General features: G+C 38.3%; 1 protein-coding gene across 2 annotated transcripts in view; it reads left to right on the top strand.

Annotated features, from left to right (window-relative positions):
• LOC115216414 (cyclin-dependent-like kinase 5) overlaps nt 1–20,909 on the top strand; it is a 49,988-nt gene that overhangs the window by 4,922 nt on the left and 24,157 nt on the right. For both annotated transcript variants that reach the window (XM_029785731.2, XM_036506408.1), the window contains exon 2: nt 3,340–3,428. In XM_029785731.2, the coding sequence (XP_029641591.1) occupies nt 3,340–3,428 (89 nt within the window). The remainder of the gene's footprint in view (nt 1–3,339; nt 3,429–20,909) is intronic.

Raw genomic sequence — 20,909 nt, forward strand, 5'->3', positions numbered from 1 at the left:
GGATTGCTTCGAGGTCCACTGTTAATTTTACACTGTTGGGTGACCATAGCTAGGAGCAGCAACCCAAGCAGTTGAGAACGAATGTCCACCAGAGGACCATCATGGTTTCCAAAATCTCTTGTTCTGAACATTCTCAGAATTCATCTAACCAGTCATCTGCACTTTATCACCATCCTGGTAATGTGCACTTGGAAAGAGGTATCATCACTCATGTTGATACCTTGATTATTTTATAATTTTCACATTACCATTTTGTGAAATCACTCACTGATTCCAATGGCATTCTCCATAATATTGACAGGGTGAGTTGGCCTCTACCAGCTGTGATGGAGTGAGCATTCTAATCTTATGTATTTAGCTCACATTGGGGAGAGTTTTCTCCCCTGTCAATACAAAAAGACCCGTTAAGGAGTCCACGATTCCTATTTCTAACAATGCTGGTGCTCATTGCACTCTTGTCACTCTTAGTGACAGTGAATTTTTTCTTTGTTCATTTTAAATTGCTGCTACTCATCTTGATTATTATATATATATAATTTTGAGTTTACTTATTTTTTAATTACATATTGCTCAAGGATGTCTCCTGGGTGGCTACCACCGTGGACTGTTGGTTGGCCCACAACAGGTCCTACCTGGGGATGACAGCACACTGGCTGGACCCGAAAACCCGCACAAGACAACACACCATCCTGGCCTGTTCTTGGCTCAGAGAACAACACATCTTTGATGTTCTTGCCCATGCCATGGTGGACACCCATTATAAGTTCCATCTGCAAGACAAGGTGACCAAGACCACAATGGACAATGGCAAAAAGTTTAGTACAGAACTTGAACTCTTGCCAGACATTCCCAAGGCTGCTGCTGATCCAGATGTGGAGGGCATCAAAGATGTGGACCTAGACCTGGATCAGGGTGCTGAGGTTGTGGTCGAAGTTGAGTACATCTCTGTTTATGCCATCCTTGATGAGTCCAGCAGCCTAGGCCTAAACCTGCCAGTGCACATGAAGTGCGCAGCCAGTACCTTCATCTTGGTAGCCAGCGTGGATGCCAACAAGGCTCTTGACATCGCTTTGTTCAAGTCAACCCACAGGAAGGCCGTGTCCAAGGCACAGCAGCTGTGGAATCTGCTGAGCTACAGCACAGTGGCAGCAGACAGCATTCTGAATGCGTTGAAGAGGAGCTGGTGGTCCCCAATAGTACCAGATGGCTCTGTTGTTGTCCTCAGCATCCTGCTGGAGAAATATAGGAGAGCTGTTTACAGGGTGATAACACAGCTGAAGCTGCAGACCTTTACTGATTCTGATGTCAACTTCCTGATGGAGTATGCCAGGGTGATGTCTAATGTTGCCTTGGATAAAATCTAGGGGGAGGACTTGGGCCTATCTCAGAGCTATCTTGGAGCCTTCTGCCAGCTGTAGCGACTATTGTCATGAAGCTGAAGGAGGCCAAGTTCAAACATCTCTTGTACTGCAGTCTTCTGGTAGACACAATACTGGCAAGCATCACGAAAAAGGAGTACCAGCTGACCACTGCCTTCTACCCTAAGTTTCACCTGTTTAGGCTGGAGCAGTATAATAGCAGCCAGGTTAGCAGAGTAACAAATACCATGGAGACCATCATAAAGACAGCCCTAATGGAGACCAGTGAGGAGGGCAGCAACACCACCAGCAATGAGGAAGAGGATTTCTTCAGCAACATCACTCAGTTCCAAGAGAGCAGGAGCCACAGGTCCCTGAAATTCAAGGCACAGAACTTGGTGAAGACTTGGCTGGAGGCCGTCTCGAAGGAGGTCCTGACTGAAGTTGCCTTTTTGGGTGAGCAGAGCTTGATTGACTTGTTCACAAAATATAACACCGCCATCCCATCCAGTGCAGCAGTTGAGCACCTATTCTCTATAGGCAAAGACATTTTGAGGACCAAGAGAGCCACCCTATCAGGTGGTAACTTTGAGAGGTTGATGTTTATGAAAGGCAATCTGCATCACATCAAGGCAATGAAGAAGGCTCAGCCAGAGTAGTACACCTTAATCATCATCTGATCTTGGCATGATACCTTTGCTATACTATATCTTTTTGATTTGTTTAATACTTTTTGTACAGTAAATAAAGTATATGTTGACTGAAAAACTAATGTTTAATTTCATTTGTTCATTTAATTATTTGCATACACCTTGATCAGCATCTGATCTTGGCATGCTGCACCTTTTTGGAAAGCTCTGTGTTTCAGCTACAACATGAAAATTTCAGCTCTCTTGGTCTGTTTTAAGGGTTTTAGAGCAAAAAACAAAAAAACAACCAAACCAAAACTAAATTCATTTGATAAAAGTTAGAAGTCATCAGTTAGCGTTAGTGTCCACTAATTCTCTTGACCTGTTTAGTGGCTTAGCGTTTGCAAAGCTAACTTTTTTAATTAGTGGATTAGCAGTTAGCGAAGCTGACCTTTTGGTTAGGTGTGCCCAACATTGTGTGATACTTATTCATGTCTTCAGATGTTTGTTGTAAATTCTTCACATTTATTTCAGCGAGCTTGGTGTGTGGCATAACATTTTCACTTTTACAAAACTGATCATTTAAAGGTACTAATATAAGCAATTTGCTGTTGCACACACACGCAAAACCCAGTGGTGAATGTGCATTTACCTGGACAATATTATTGTTGCAAAATTGATAACAAAGTGCTATGTTCCAGGTTCGCTGTTACGTTACTGAGGTTACAGCCCACTTTACTTTCAAATAGGCCTTGGATTTAGCAAACAATGAATAGTACACATGTTTATAATATTGGTTTCAAATTTGGCATAAGGCCAGCCATTTCGATTACATGGACCTCAGTGCTCAACTGGTACTTATTTTATCGATCCTGAAAGGATGAAAGGCAAAGTTGATCTCGGTGGAATTTGAACACAGAATGTAAAGACGGACAAAATGCCGCTAAGCATTTTGCCCAGTGTGCTCAACCACATGTTGCACAAAGAATGCTACTCAAGTTACAGGAACTAAACTTGGAAGTACTCTGTCATTCACCATATTCTCCAAACCTTGCACCAACTGACTATCAAATTTTCCAGGCATTAGACAACTTTTTGCAAGGAAAAAACTTCAAATCTGAAGAAAATGCAAAAACAGCCTTTCATGATTTCAATCACCTCTTGCTCTCCAGAAGTCTTCACTGCCAGCATAAATAAACAACCAATAAAATGGCAAAATTGTGTTCATAATTTAGGTGCACACCATGATTAACTGCATTGCTTTTTGTTGAGACAAAGTAAAATTAACTTTCAGTTCGAAATCGTACATTTCATTCTTAATGACCTGATATCATTTTCTCATTGCATTTTAGGTACATACGGAACAGTTTACAAGGCTAAAAATCGAGACTCCCATGAAATAGTAGCTTTGAAAAGAGTTCGTTTGGATGATGATGATGAGGTAAATTATTCTAAATTATTCTAAAGATCTTCCAACTTTCAGTTTTGTTTTGATGGTTATTATTTTCTGTACTTTCTTACAAGTTGCTGTATGAAATACATAACTATGATTTTCTCGTGGTACCTATGTTTCTTAACACCAATTTTATTTAAGTTATAGTTCATTATGTCAAAAATATTAATTCATTTGAAATGTTTACTGACCTTATTTTTAATATTATTTATGATACATGACTAATATACCATTTATCATTATCATAATTTTATATTCATTTTTCTGTGCTGGTATCTCTTGATCAGCTCTGTTCCAGCACAGTGTCTCGTCACGTGTGCTCACTTCTTATCTCCTTCATAAAATTCAGCATAGAAGAGCCATGTCTTCTTTAGCCTTTTTCTTCAGGTGCATTCCATTTGGATCACTTGATTTTTCTTCACTCAAAAATTCATCTTTCAAACACTTCATATTCTTCTCTTTTGCTCATTACTGTTGGTTCTTTTCATACCCATTTCTCGTGTCAACTCTGCTCTCTTGTTCACATGTGCTAACATCACACATCCAGTGGAAAACTCGATTCCTTTCCAATCATCATCCATCTTCTACATTCCATGCTCATATCTTATTACCACTCAGTGTTGTTCATTGCACATAAGCATCGAACAACCTCTCCTTCAATCATAGAGATAGGCAAGTCCTTTGTTGCCAAAAGAGGCAATAGTTCTTTGAACTTTTTCCATTCCTCCTTAACTACTGTTACAACACATATCTCCTCTACTGATTTAGTCACCTAAGAAATGAAGCTGTTAAATACTTCTAGTGAGTCTTCTGATTAGTTGAAAGATTGGTTTTGTGGGTGCTCTTACTGCTAATTACTCTTTGCAACTGTTATATCTGTCATCCTGCTTGATATCCCATTGCACATTTGTACATTCAGTACATAATATCAAGTTCTTACCTACTTATTTTCTGCACATTGAGCATGACCACTTCTCAGCTGGCAGTAGACAATTGTGTTCTGTCCTAAAACTTTTGATTTTTAGGCCCCTCAAGTCTGGTCCCTGCTTCCATGTTTTGGACATTACCTCTTATTATTATAAATGAAATACTTACACGCACCTATGGAAAAAAGCAGAAGCAAAAGTCATGAGTACACATAAGTACCCCAGTTATACCTAAATATAAAATCCTTTAGCTAGCCTCAGCACATGTGTGAACGTATAATGATATGTGGAAATTGACGATTTGGCATTAAGAACCAGATTGTTGGTATATATTATTTTACTTATGGCTTGTGAGAGCTATTTAAGATAATCATCATCAACGGACGCTAAACGATGATGATGATTATCTTAAATAGCTCTCACAAGCCATTCATCTACATCTAGTTACTTAGTAATATATAAACTATATAATTTGATACTCTGTCAGAGACCTTCTCTAGTTCAGCAAATATATAGTGATTTATTCTTGGCTAAGAGTATTTTATTTAATTGTCACACTTAAAAGTGGGTATTACTGGTTATTCTTTCTTGATACACACTCAGAACTCTCTCTCATTCTGTTATGCTATATCATAGCTCTCTCTTTTTACCATTTTGATGGCTTGATGTATTGATTTCATGCCACAACGATTGTTCTTTTTTAAAGCATCTTCTGTACTTTTACAGCAATTAATGATTATATTGCTATACCAGTCACTGAGAGATACAACTTTTTCTTGAACCTGATTGCCTAATGTATGTGTGTTTATTTCTTTGTATATGTATACACACACACACACACATGTATGTATGTAATGGTTAAGATTGATTAAGTACACAATAATATGAAATGTTGGAGTCAGCAGTTGTAAGATGTGAAAGATGACCAATGCATGAAGTTTTAAGGAAATGTTTATTTTTACCCATTACATTATACAATACCTTACCTCAACGGGCAGGTGATAAAATCGTAGAGCATGTGAAGTAAACCTAGATGTCGTAGATTTTTTTGTATAGTTTGTGTACACATTATCTTAGCAGTAATCCACAGAAAAAGATAGAGTGATGTTGTAAGAGAACAGAATTAGAGCTAGTGAGAGTGAGAGAGTGTGGGATGAAACAACTGCTGCGTTGGTGAGATACCTATTCCTTTATTACCCACAAGGGGCTAAACATAGAGGGGACAAACAAGGACAGACATAGGTATTAAGTTGATTACATCGACCCCAGTGCGTAACTGGTACTTAATTTATCGACCCCGAAAGGATGAAAGTCGACCTCGGTGGAATTTGAACTCACAACGTAACGGCAGACGAAATACTGTTAAGCATTTAGCCCACTGTGCTAACGATTCTGACAGCTTGCCGCCTTATGAGATACCATAGTTGTTCTAGCCTGTCAGCCAGACTCCGTTCTCCCTGAGTTGTCACCAAAGTGACTAACTCATTGAGTTGTCACCAAGTGACCACTGGTTGAGTCGTCACCAAGTGACTGACTGTCTTTTGCTTATGGCTTTGTGTTTTCATAACTATCCAGAAGGATAGACATATCATTGAGAACAATGGATTTAGTTGGTGGCCTTGTTATCTTAATTCTAGCTTTTGGTGAAGTAGAAGAGGTGATAAGGGTCAAGTGGTGAAGACATTATTTCGGCTTAGCTAAGGCAATCTGACAATTGTAAAACTGGTGTCACAGAAAAACCCATTGTTCCACCATAAGAAAAATTCTGTTGAAGTGTTAATTTAAATTTGGCTATGGTGGATCGAATCCACTTCATGCCTGCAAGATTCACTACATATATATATATATTTACACACACACACACACACACACACACACACACACACACACACACACATGTATGTACTTACATGGTATGAAGTTTGTTTCCCAACCACATGGTTCTTGGCTCAGTCCCACTGCATGGTACAACTTCATAGCAAGAGCTGGGTGCTCTTTTTGTGCCACCTGTACTATTGAGGTTGCCATGCACCTTGCAGAACTACAAACCCTGGAGGCAGGGGTCAGCTTTGTACTAGGGGATAAGGTAACTGAACTATGGGAAGGCAGGGTGTAGTACAGGTTCTTATAGACGATTTGCATTGCTACACACATCTTGTAGGGGAAGAGGTGAGAAGAGAAAATAAACAGTTGGAGTTGCAAAAGATAGATATTGGTGATGAGGTGCCTAGTTGATCTCACAACACACAAGATTAGTTGAAGAATTGGTTTGCAAGGTTGTATGGAAAGGGGGATGTAAGGATGGGGATGCAGACTGCCAAAATGGGTAAGACTGAAGAGTGGATGAGCAAGGAGCCACAAGCTGGAGAAGATAGAGGGATGCCGAAGAGGGTGGGGATGGATGAGCAGCAGGAGTAGTAAAGATGATATAGTTAATGGTGAGGAGTTCAAGAGAGCGGTATGACATGGTTGGATATTCCACTGGAGCTTGGGTGATGGGGATGAATCCCTATAATGTGGGTGGAGACCACAATACATTACACTTCCAGAACTGTTTTGCTGACAAGGGCAGGTCTTTTTGAGAACCTCATTTTACCAGAGATCCCAGTCCTTTGTCATCTCCTCTGATAGGAACAGGTCCCTGAGGTCATCCTTAATATTTTCATCCCATGTCTTCTTGGCCTTGCTCTTCCACAAGTTCTGGTCATATCTTGTGATCAGTAAATTCTACAGCTGTCTTCATCCATTTGCATCACATGTCCATGCCAGTGCAGATATATACGGGGCATTTGGGGTAAATTTGATGATCTTTTTACATCTCTTTTTTCAGGAGCAGCTTGATGTAGTGGTGAGCAGTCAACAGTATTGGGGAGCATAAAGATTAAAGTTGTTGTTGAGAAAAAGTTTACTGACATGGAAGCCATCTGAATATTGAAAAAGACTTACCTATATCATGATGATTCATGCCATGTATCAAAATGCTGACATCATGGCATCATGGACAGTGGCAATCAATCGATCAGCCTTCAACATGGTTGAACAACCAATCCCGACCAGTTGGGATTCACAGTACAAGTTGTACTATTCATCCTTTCATTTGCTGAATACAAAACATGACTCAAGACACCTTCATTTGGATGATTTTCCTAAGTCATCATCTCTCTCTTGTACTCCAAGGTTACCCATTCACAGTTGAATAGGCTGAAGCAACACGAAATGAAGTGTTTCATTCAAGAATGCAATGCACATGGAAATTGAAACCATGTACTGGAGACTATGAAGTCATGACCAGCAGAAAGGGACACAGCAGGTGTTCTGACTGTGTCTGCGTGCCGGAGTTCATTTCCACTTCTTTGAACAAGGCCCTAGGTCAGTTCAGATGGCTATATGAAGCTACTACAGACTGTGTTCAAATCCTTGTTGGAGAAGGTTGCTGTTGGAAGGCCATATGTGTAGCAGCAGGATTCAGCTCCTTGGCATACCTCCAGATATCTCAGAAAATACTCAGGAGTGGTTGTGGAGGAATTTTTATTACTTCACCAGCCCCATTTTCTGGCCTCCTAATCCCCCCTATTTCTGTAACAGTTATAGTCTACAATTTTCATGTTTGCATAGAAAATTTTAAATAACATTGGTCAATTAAAATCTGTTACAAACCACTGAACAAACTACATTTAATAGCTCTCAGAAATTTTTACAGCTGGTTCTTATTCTAGTGTTTATGCTTTTATAGAATCCTCTAATAAGTGATCTCGGTAACAGAAACTGTCTGTAACCTCTAAGAATCCTCCTGGGCATTTAAGGAATCTATATCCTATGTGTTCATATTGAACATTGCTTCTGAGCATTTGCCAAAAAGTCTTTCTCTGTTAACCTTCCTCTGATTCTACTGTGCCTCTTATGCATCTATAGCTTTCCCTGGATACACTGTATGGAATTTCTACCAACACCTTTCCTACATGTCAGTGAGGACCATTTTTCTGAAGAGATTAGTAGCTTGTCCGTTTTACTGTTCACTAGGACTTTGGCCTTTACTAAGTTAACTTTAAGGCCCTTTATTCCACACCTGGAATTTCTTTTCTAGTTGTACAACAGCTATAAGAACAAGGTCATCAGCATAGAGGAGTTCCCACAGGCAAACTGTCATATACTTCTGTTATGACTTGGAGGATTCTGATAAACTGGAAGGGACTGAGAAGCAAACCCTAGTAAACTCCTACATGCACACTAAATTTGTTGATATACTTATTGTAAACTCTAACCTTATTGAGATGCGTGCACACACACACACACACACACACACACACACACACATCCTGAGTAAGACCTTAAACTGCACCCAGAAGTGGTGCCCTGGTTCAGGAGTTCCAGAGTTTTAAGGAGTGTGGAACCACTTCTTTGCCTCTACTCTGACCCATTGTAGTAGCACTTGTCAGGGTCCCAACTATAGCAAGTCAGTTGGGCAGATGAAGTTTGTTAGCTTGGTGAGTGGGTAGGAGTCCATCTAGGGAAGGAGATGTCAGATTTCAGACCTCCTCTGCTTTGTGGCCATATGCAGCCATGGGAAAGGTTTCAAGAGTAAAACCTGAGGAAAAATGGAAAGTCAGAGCCACTGAAACAGTTTGACATTGTCTACAACTTTGTTCTGGTACCCAATTGTAAAGATTGTGTTGTTCCTTTGAATCCATTTAATGATGTGGCGAGGGTGGATATGCTGCATGGGCAACATGTCCATTCCATACTGCCCAGGCTTGGATTCTGTCAAACATCCCATACTGCTGGCTTGTGTGACAGAAACTGCCATTCATGCATCCTATGTTTCAGCCTCAGACAATGTTGTTCCAGTAGGGTGGACAACTAAGACCTTCATCCATGGGTACTAATGATGGAACAAGGCTACTCTGTGTGTGTGTGTGTGTGTGTATAAAGCTTTCAGCTAATGAGGACTTTTTCTTACAGAATGTAGAATATTATAATGCCAATTTAGCTAGGACATTATATACTGAGGGGATGTAATATATTCCAGAGGTAAACAATGTGAAAACATTTAGGGTCAGTAGAATACATTTGCTGGTACATAAAGGCATTAATAACCATAGTAATATGAATGGTTATAATAATGGACACAAGAATAGGATTGCTTATAACCAGGTTATTGGTAGCAAAAGTAATGTGGTGAAAACAATCTACATAGCAAGTGATGAAGATTACCTTCCAATCAAGAAGATGAATTGTCTATTGCTTCTTGTGAATGTCTCTGAAAATATCTTGATAATATACATATTGGACACCAATCAGGGGCATGCAAAAGAACTAAGCATAAGAAATTTGAACCAGGGAATTATTGCAGTACTTATGCAACCATGTGAGCTAATATACATGCTAATAACTATACTTATATTAATTATGGTCAAATTTAGGAGAAACAGAGAGGATAATAGAAATATAATACATGGTATAATGCTATGTTCAGAATTCATACAGGCACAGATATCCCAGGAATGTTTTTTGAGATATAACACAATGTTTTTCTCCTCCCAGCAGATATAGTAAAATATTCAATAGGCATACTATAAAGTTTTCTTACTCCACTACATCTAATTTAGAAGATATTGTAGTAACTATTAATATTAAAAAAATTGAACACTTTCAGAATGAATGCACATGTGTCTTCATTCTGAGCATACAGATCAATCTGGATGTACATTTAATAGAACACATCTATAAGGTGCAGATAATGGAATTGATAATATTTCTGTATCACTTCTGAGTAGTAGCAATAACAGTAATAGAACAAATAAGACCTCTTATATCTACATGCTTAATAAAATGTGTAACTTTAGGAACTATAACAAATGCTCCCTTGATAACCAATGTCTAAAGAAGAATATTAGTGTGCTGTCAAAGTATCTGAGAATGTCTATTACCACATAGGTGCTTCTACTATAAAATTCAAGGCCAGATTACATAATCATATTCCCTCTTTTAAATACAAAAGAGAAGAAAACTGAACATTGTTGGTCAAGTTCCTCTGGAATCTCAAAGGGAGGATGTAGACTACATTATTTTGTAGTCTCCAATAGGCAGTGCCCCTTCTTATAGAGGGGGCAGTAAGAGTTGTAATTTGTGTTTGGTAGAGGCTCTTGAATTACACTGTTGTAAATCCAGCCTAATTAATAAATGTAACAAGTTATTAATTTTCTGTTCTCATTTATTTAGCAAAACATGCTTGAAATTTCCACTCAAAAATCCTACATAATTTACATACTCTGTAATATACTAAGTACTTTTTTTTCCTTACTAATTTATAAACTTTAGTCTGATCTTTAATTATTGCACCCATTGTAATTCAGGTTAATTCACTTTAACCTTAATAAACCTGATATTTCTTGAAAGGAATGGAGAGATGGATAATTAACTTTAAAATTCTACACACTGTTACTTTGGACCCAGTTGACTTTCCTGCAATTCCTCTTGTAGGTTTTTCTTCCATGTATGAAATTTCTTGATAAATAAGAGGGGGCTTAAAACCGAGCCCTGGTGAACTTCTACCTGTACACAAAATCTGTTGCTATACTCATTGCAAACTTTAACTTTACACACACACACACACACACACATGCGCACGCAAAGCAGTGACTAAGAAAATACACTTTATACTAGTTCAGTTATGTTTGAGAGATAGAAATATTTCAGTCCATAAAAAAACTTTTCACTGCAGTTTGTCATGGAGAAATATTCTTGCTGGAGACAAAAAAGTGTAAAACACCATAATCATTTCAGAGTACCCCCTATTGGACTAGTGGATACATGTGTATTTCAGAGTAATTTTCTCCTCATCTGTACCTAAGAGAGGCAACACTGAACTGACGTAGAAACTAGTTAGGGTTAGAGGGTGGGGTTAGGATTAGAGTTAGGATCAGTATTAAAGTTTAGGTTTTAGGGAAAAAGCTTAAGAGTAGGGTTTAAGAGCTTAGTATTAGGATTTAAGATTAGGGTTTCAGGTTAGGGTTAAGGTTACACTTAAACAGTAGTTTGGGTTGAAAAGATTTGTATATGTGTACAATTTTTTTCAGAATTTAAATTGCATATGTTTAAAACATGGATATCTGAAAAAATATTCATAAAATAGCCTTAAAAAATAGTTCTGCATAGTGCACTTAGTCTGATGTTTTCCTAATTGCTTTTACCAAAAGATTTACTGATAAGTACTAATACATTGCTTTGTGATGTTACAGTTAATTCTCTGAGTTTTTGACTCGGGCAGTGCTGGTTACTTCTGCTTGTATATCGTCATCATTTCATCTTCATCAATTGTTGTTCACTTCTCTGTGTTTGCATGGGTGAGGTGGAATTTGTTCTGTGACTGAATACCCTTCCTGTTGCGAACACTCACTTTTTTCCATGTAAGTTAATAATTTCCTAATGGGTAGACATGTTTTTCAAGAAAGACAAGAAATGACCAACTTCACTTGTGTGATATTGATGCTTGCTTGCACCCATGATATCAGGTAAAGGATACATACAAATACACACAAACACATGCACACTCACACATACTTACACACCCACAATGGGCTTATTTCAGTTTCCACTTAGCAACTCACAAGGCTTTGGTCAGCCTGGAACTATGATAGAAGTTACTTGTTGAAGGTGCTGTGCTGTGGAACTGAACTCAAGATGACATGTTTGGGAAGCAAGCTTCTTAACCACACAGCCATACCTATGTCTGTAGTGTCTGTATATACACATACATATATGCATATAAAGTTACATGGGAAACTGATTTCCTCAAATATCCTGAAGGTTCCCTAGTGGTAGTGGATAATTTCAGTTGCATAGGTGACCTAATTAGCAGTGGATGTTTTTAAAGCGTAGTTGCTAGATTAAGAATAAGATGGAGAAAATCTGGAGAGCTATTACCTCTGTAGGCAACAAGAGGTCTCTTACTCTCTCCAAGTGAAATGCAAATTGTATGATGCCTATGTGTGTACAACAATGCTGTATGGTATGAGACTTGGGCCCTGGATGTAGAAGGCATGCAAAGACTAGGGAAGAATGAAGCTAGTGAGCTTATATAGTATGCATGCATGACAAAGTGCTAATGAACTGAGTGAAGAGGAATTGGATATAGTGTGCAAGAGAGAAGATTGCGCTGGTTTAGTCACATAATATGTATGGAAAAGGGCAGCTGCATAAAGAAGTGTTGATTGCTTGAAGTGGACAGAACTTGTGGAAGGAGATCTGGAGCGAGCCACTCCCCACTGCCTCGTCAAGCAGAGATTTTCACAACATCTCATTTTCTAACACCCTTAACTTTCCTATCTATGGTAGATTTTCTCAGATTTTCTCCACATCTCACCTAACACCCATAACTTTTCTATCTATGGTACTGCTCGGCTGCTGTAATCATCTGAAATCAGAATAGATACATATTACATCCCCTCCCTTTTGGTTATCTGCCCTTCCCAGATCCATTACTATGATTTTTCCAGTTTCAGCTAATGAGCTGTGGCCATGCTGGGGCACCGCCATCATCCCTGCTCATATTATTTCCACCAGTCACCTCCTTTTTGTGATTTCAACCATTGCTCTCCCCTCGTATACTTCATTTTTAACATCTCTCTTACATGCTATCACTTTTAGTGCTCTGTCATATCTACCATCACACCCCACTTATCATAGCCCCCACCCCTTGAGGCACTCTTGTATCTCTTACCATCACTCATTACATGCACCTCTACCCCTCCCCCATCTTTCCCCCTCTTTTTCCCATTGCAATCAACTGTATCTTGAGATTCTCCAGCATCCCATCACCTCTTCTATCTACTATGCAGCTTTCCAACTGGTACCAACCACTTTTTGATAACAGACATCTGAACCTGTTCTTTCATCATACTGTAACCTCTCAGCACCTGACATAAAGCCATCATCCCTTCTCCTCACAAATACTAACCCTCCCCCCATTTAGTCAAGGAGACTATTTCTTTTTTCTTTTCCTTTCCCCACCCTTTTTTCCTTCTCTCTGTTCCCTTCTCTTGCCTTGGAAGTTACTTGGCAGCCTCTTTAGTGCTGGGGGCATGAAAAATGCACTCAGTACACTTTATAAAGTGGTTGACATTAAGAAGGGCATCCAGCTGTAGAAAGCATGTCAAAGCTAACATTAGTGTTTGATGCTGCCTTACAGCATGTCAGATGCTGTCAAACCATCCAACACACTCCAGCATGGGAAACATGTTAAATGATTATAAAGATGGTAATAATGATGTGGTTAAGAAGTTTACTTCCCAACCTCATGGTTTCAGGTTCAGTCCCACTGCATGGCATCTTGGTCAAGTGTCTTCTATTATAGACCAGGGCTGGCTAAAGCTTTGTGAATGGATTTGAGAGATGGAAACTGAAAGAAGCCAATTGTATGTGTAGGTGTGAGTGTCTATGTGTTTGTATCTCTTTGTCTTGACATTGCATGATAGTTGTAAATGAGTGTCACTATCATACATGAAGTGTCATTCATTTCTAATATTTAGTGTAAACATGTCTGGCCTTAAGAAGATATTACCTTGCTTGGAAACTTGGAGGTTAATGACTAGAAGGGTATCCAGCTATAGAATGTTTATTTCAATATACAAATTGAATGTTGTTGAAAACTTCAAGTACTTAGGTGACTGGGTGAACTGTTTGGAAGCAGACATCAAGATCAGGAAGGCACAAGCGAAGACAGCTTGTCGCAAACTAAAGAAGATCTGAAACACCAAATTGCCCAGGCAAATCAAAATCAAGCTGTTCATTGCAACTGTTGAATCAGTGCTTATTATATGGCAGTGAAATATGGACACTGACACAGAAATTATCAAATGGGCTGAATGGATACTACAAATGGTACTAAATGTGAAATGGCAGCAACACATGACAAATGAATGACTTTATGGAGTCCTGCCGAACATTAGTGAGAAGATCAGACAAAGACAGCTGCAACTATCTGGTCACTGTGTGCACCACCATGAATTAGAAGCATCCAAATTAGTCTTGTGGAATTCACTTCATGGTGATGTAAGAAGAGGAAATCTTCATCACACTTACATTGACAACTTGATTGCAGACACTGGCCTGGAATGTATCCAGCCTCAAGGCAGTGATGACGAACTGGCAAGTGTGGCTGGTAGACTTTGTTGCTGTGGCCTAGGTTGGAACCCAGTCATAATAATAATAATTATTATTATTTATAATTTCATATTTCATTCTAGTATACTGTCACAACATTGTATTTACTTGAACAGCGTCAATATTTTTTCCACAAAAACCACTTTACAATATTTTTCAGCAAGTGTATGATGAAGCACTGAATTTGTTTTTCCACAAAATATGCTTCCAAAATAGGAGTGCATCTTATATATGGTGTGTGTGTGTACATATATATATAAATATCTTGGTGATCCTGCTAGTGTTGGTGCCATGTAAAAAGCATCCAGCCCACACTGTAAAGTGGTTGTCATTTGGAAGGGCATCCAGTTGTAAAAACCATGCCAAAACTGACTTCGCCTGTGCTTGTGCCATGTAAAAAGCACTTTTTCCACTCTGCTTGGTGGTTGGTATTAGGAAGGGCATTCAGCTGTAAAAACTGTATCAAAACACATAGAAGCTCCTGCCTAGCCATGGAAGGTGGACATTAAAGATGATGATGGTTGTGTGTGTTGTAATATTCCAGCCTTTGCCAGTAAACCCATATGTGAAACCATCTTAGTTGAAGGAACAGCAGTGAAAGTGGTAGACAAGTTTCTTGCTCCTTGGATGATGAAATATCTTTAAGGTTATCAGAAGGCTACTGATTCTTTCAGGGTTCTTGAGTCTCATATCTGATTCCAGTATGGCATCACAAGGTAAACAAAAGTTGCTGTGTACCGTGCATGTGTGCTGACATCACTTCTTTACTTACATAAGACATGAACCCTTTACTGGCGTCATGTAACTGTCCTAAAATGCTTCCATCAGAGATTTGTGAGATATATTCTAAATGTTGGCAGGTTCTTGTGGACTCTAGACACAGAGGTCTTGAGGGGAGCCAATGTCCTGAGCATTGGGACAATGATGCACAAGTATTGTTTATTTTGGACTGGACACCTTATTTGGATGAATGATTGGAGGATCTTTAAGCAGATGCTATATGGTGATCTTGTGGAAAGTGCTCCCAGTGGAAATAAAGACTATGATTGTGTGAAGTCCTTTTGGAGGTATATGAAATATGGGAGGTCCATGGGGAAAGCAATACTCATCACCACTGATGGAGTAAATAAGTAATGGAAGAAGTGTGTATTTTTCAAGCTGCTCAAAGATACACTACCTCTGTAGTGAATGGGGGGAAGCTAGAAGAACAATATTTGTGGGTATTTACGTTTATCAAGAGCTGGGCCCATTAGTTGCCAAAGTATATATTTAACTGAGTGTAACAATGTTTTTGATGGTCAGTAATGGTCTTCCTCAGATATAAATAGATGGCCATCATGTATAAATAAATGTATATGCATGTGTGTGTGTATGTTTATATGTGTACATACATATATATATATATATATATGTGTGTGTGTGTATATATATATATATTGTGGTACACAACCTATCATTTTATGCACAGAATAAGTAATATTTTGCTTCATTGAAATGTAGGTATATATTCAGGAAATAAGTATGAAGATAGGTAAAGCAACATTTAACAGAACAAAATACATATTAGTTTTTAACTTTTTTTTTATTTCTCTATACAGCATTATATACAACGTTCAACAGATTGGAAATGTTGACAATCAAACAATGTCTGTGTAGCCAACATTTTTTGTGTATATAATACCTGCACCATGCTCTTGATGTAGCAAATTGACATTGACCAACAAAACCATTTATGTGCAATGGATCCCCAACTCCACTGAGAGCAACATGCAACTGACCGTTTGCGAACACTGTAGTAAGGAGATAATTGCCACTTTTTGGTAAGCTTTGCCCTTGACTTTTTTGTTTATTGACATAGTGGATGCAGATCTGACAGCAAATTGATGCCATCTTTAAGTGAAAAGAAAATCCGTATCAGGTGGCTGCAGATTGGTTTGGAGAATCAGGAATGTATGTTCTGCATCAAATCCAATAATTTTATTTGCTTTTATGAAAGTGACAGTTACAGAGTTCTTGAAAATGGCTGTCAGAAATTAATCATTCAATTATCTTTCTGAAAAAATAGAAGGGAAGGAACTGAAGTGGACAGATAGTGCCTGAGAATCTGGGTTATTTGTGTGTTGGGGAGAAAGGAAGAAGGAAGGAAACAAAATGAGTGGAAAGACAGTGAGAAAAAGTGGGGAAAAAGAAAAAGAGTGAGGGGATAGAGAGAAAATGGAATGAGTTGAGAGAGAAAAGAAAGAGTGGTAAGCACAAGCAGTCAGGTAAATAATCTGTGCAACATTAACAATACAGACAATCAATACAAGATTTGCACACAATAGCTAATAGTTACCCAGTTAATAACTATAACACAGTAGGTATCTTCAAGATATAATCTATATATACCCATAACTAAATAAAAGTATAGTTAAAAGGTGACAAAGTCAATCACAGTGCATTCTCCATTTACATAATTTAGGTATACATTATTTGGTTGGCACAAGTAAACTCTTTTGATACCATCCTGCCTGAGCCCACCTGCAGTCCTATTATACAAGTTTCCTTTGTGAAAGCAATCTTAATTGAAATCTTTCATCAAAATTTCATATTGATTTATTTTCTGAACACCAGCTAAATAATGACTATGTTGTTTTTAAAAACTCTTCACTATTTTCAAAATTAATTCAAAGGCAGTGTATTTAATTAAAATATGATAATTATTTCTATTCTAGGTACAAGGCCTTGAAAATTTTGGGGGGGCAAGCAGGCTAGTCAATTACATCAACCCCAGTGCATAACTAGTACTTATTTCATCAACTCTGAACGGATGAAAGGCAAAATCGACCTCAGCGAAATTTGAACTCAGAACGTAGTGGCAGATGAAATACTGCTAAGCATTTCGCCTGGTATACTAACGATTCTGCCAGCTCACCGCCTTCATTGAAAATCTCTACATATAAAACTCAACTTGTGTGTCTGTGTGTGTATCTGTGTGTTTAACTTCCCGGCACATCTCCTCCTAGCCAACAAATCATAGAACCACCAAAAATGGGTCACTTAAAGTTTAGGCGAATGAAAATTGAACTGCGCTATTTCTGTTCCGAAATTCATCTCGCAAGTGCAAAAATCGATAATGTGTTTGTTTAGGCCTTATCCCATGCATTAAATAGTGAACTTTACTCAGTCAGCTGTTTGACGTGAACTATGTTCACCACACGTGCAAGCATGCGTAAATTACATGAAAAATAAAAAATCAAGATATAAAAATGGGCAATACTGCTAGTATAATAATAAAAGGGTAAGGATAATAGAGTGAATATTATGAAGAAAAAGAACTCAAAGAAGGAGCTTATTAAACTAGAGCTAATTGACATATATCATAACAGTTTAAATTCTTTCTTATACAATACTGCTGAAAGGTTCATCAAGCTGTGTTTGCAACAATTCCTCATTTCATAACATCTGTGTGACAAACTTCTCGTATTGGCTTGTAGTGTTTTTAAAGCCTTTTTGTTACATAATCTACAAGCTTGTCTATTTCCATTATATCACACAGTTGAAATAACTTAAATGAATAATTCTCGAAGTTCTCTTGAAGTTTATGGAATTGTATGATGTCAATAATTAAATTAAATCAAATATTCATAGATTTTGGAGTAAAAATGTGTTCTAGAGAAAATTAAATTTTGATGTTGGGATTGTGTGGCATTAATTGACTCGAAAAGGCATTTGAAAGGATAACATGTTCAATGTGTGAGCTGCGCAAATTAGGTACAAAGGTGCCCCACTCTCTCTTTCTCCTTCTCCTGCACTTCCTTCAGGTTGAGTATCCATGTATTTCCTTTGCGGTAGCGCACCTTTTGGTAACCTTGTACTTCCTCTACAGCAAGACACCTGTTTCTGTCTAACTATAAGCTTTCATCATCTGACACAAGATCAACTCCTCCAATGTCCCCTCCCCTCTTGAAAGTATTTTTTTTTTGTCATGCAAGTACTTGGTGACCCTGTCAGTGAAGATGCCATTTAAAAGCACCCAGTCCACACTGTAAAGTGATTGGTGTTTGGAAGGGCATCCAGCTGTAAAAACCTTGCCTGTGCTTGTGCCACATTAAAAACACTAAGTCCACTCTGATGATTGGTTGGTGTTAGGAAGGGCATCCAGTTGTAAAAATCCTACCAAATCAGTCACAGAAGTCTGGTGCAGGTTTATGCCTGGCCGGCTCTTATCAAACTGTCCCACCCATGCTAGTATGGAAGGCAGACATTAAACATTGATGATAATGATGATGTAAGTAAAGTGACAATCAACAGTGATTCAGTATTCATATTAAGTATGTGAATGGTGTTTGCTACCTGTATTTGTATAGCTTCTATAGTCTGTCATAAGGTTGAGTATGGATGTCTGGAAAGAAACTTTACTTCAACAATATTTACATAGCCATTGTGTTTCTGTATGGCACATGGGTAGAGCACATGTTTGTGTTCCTTTTGTTGTACTCTCTCCAATATCCTGCTATTTTTTCACATTGATTGCCTGATGTCTGTCCTATCATCATCACCATCATCATCATCACCACTATCATTTAATGTCTATGTTCCATACAGGCATAAGGTGGATTATTTGACAGGATCTAATGTGTCCAGGGACTGCATTGAACATGTTTTCTATGGCTGGATGCCCTTCCTAACACCAACTACTTTACAGTCTGGACCGTGTGCTTTTTTCATGCAACCTACACTTTTAAGGTCACCATGCAGTTTACAGGACTACAAGCCCTGGGATACTAGTTTCATGCTAAGGGATGAGGAGATTACTAAGAGAGAAGGGGATATATCAGATTCCTGCAGAGGTATCTGCATTGCTACTCACATCTAATGAAGATAAAATTGGGTGGGGGCGGGGAGAAAATGACGAATAGGAGTTGCAAGAATATAGATAATGGTGATAAGGTGCCCAGATGATCCCACAATGCTCAAGCTGAGTAGAAGTGGGTGGGTGGATGATTTGCATGAGTGTAAGTGAATGAGGGGTGGGGAGGGAAACTGCCAAAATCGGTAGGTTGAAAAGTGGATGAGACAAAAGCCATAACCTGGGGAAGACAGAGGGATGCAAAAGTGTGATGGTGTGGAGTGAGCAGCAGGAATAGAAAGATGATAGAGTTGGGGGAGTGGGGAAAGAGGCAGTCATAATGCATTATGGGGGGAATCACTGTAATGGATGGAGAACCGAAAATGTAGCACTTCCAGAACTCATTTTTGCTGAGGAGGACAACTCCTTGAGAACCTCATACTGCTAGAGATCCCAGTCCTGTGTCATCACAATTTGGGGCTCAGGGTCCTGAGGTCAGCTTTCACCACTTCATCTCATGTCTTCCTGGGTCTTCCTTTTCTGCAGGTTCCAGCCAGATTAAGCAAATAACACTTGGGATATAAAACTTTTTCAAGTTTTTATAATCATTATGTTAATAACTATTTCACATACTATCACTATCATGTTTAGCTATTTAGCATGTCATGTGTATCCTTACTTGGTTCTTGATCCTTTTGATTTTCTCTCATTCATGATCTGTTATTATTGATAACACTAATGTTGCTTTACACAGTACTCTACCTATTATATACATTTTAAAACTTCTGGAATAATATTCTGCACCCATATTCATCTGCTATCATCTGTTGGATTGGTTTGCTGGTGATATTAGTTTTTGGAACAGATATTTGAAAATTGGATGTCTTTCCTGGCCAACCACTAACTGTGATTTATGTATAGTACTTATCTTTAAGTTATATCTGTTGATTATGACTTGTTGAATTTTACCTAGATATACATATTTCATACTGTTTAAATCAAAAACTGATTTCTGTGCTTCTTCCCTTTGTTTCAAACTTCCCATTTAGTTGTACAGTTCTATCTAGAGAATCAAGTCATTTGCACAAAGACATTTGGCATTCAGCTCTGTATTTTATTGGTAAGAAAATAGAACTATTGAAAATGAACTGAGAGTAGTCTTTTTGAACACTTATTTGAACCTTAAATTCCTCAGTGAATGAGTTGTTAATCTTGAGTCTATTTCTAGCATCTCTTACACATGGCTTTGAAATCATTTGAAACGGTTATCTAACCCTAACTCCCCCATCACTCACCAAATTACAGTTCTTGGGAGTGATAAAATTCCAATCTAGTTCAACACAGGCAAGCTGTATTTGCTAACTTTTCTTCTTCTGCGGTCTTGCATTACATTTAGCACTTATGTATCAAATTCTTTCATTGTTATACAGGTAAAGGTGATTATATGTTTGCTGCTTTTGTGAGTTTCAAAAAATGTTTCCTTAATGAAAATATTATGTTTTGGCCTTCTGTATGATGGTAGACAACAATCATTCCACAAGTCCTGTGTTC

This window comes from Octopus sinensis, linkage group LG10 (assembly GCF_006345805.1).
Source record: "Octopus sinensis linkage group LG10, ASM634580v1, whole genome shotgun sequence".
NCBI lineage: Eukaryota > Metazoa > Mollusca > Cephalopoda > Octopoda > Octopodidae > Octopus > Octopus sinensis.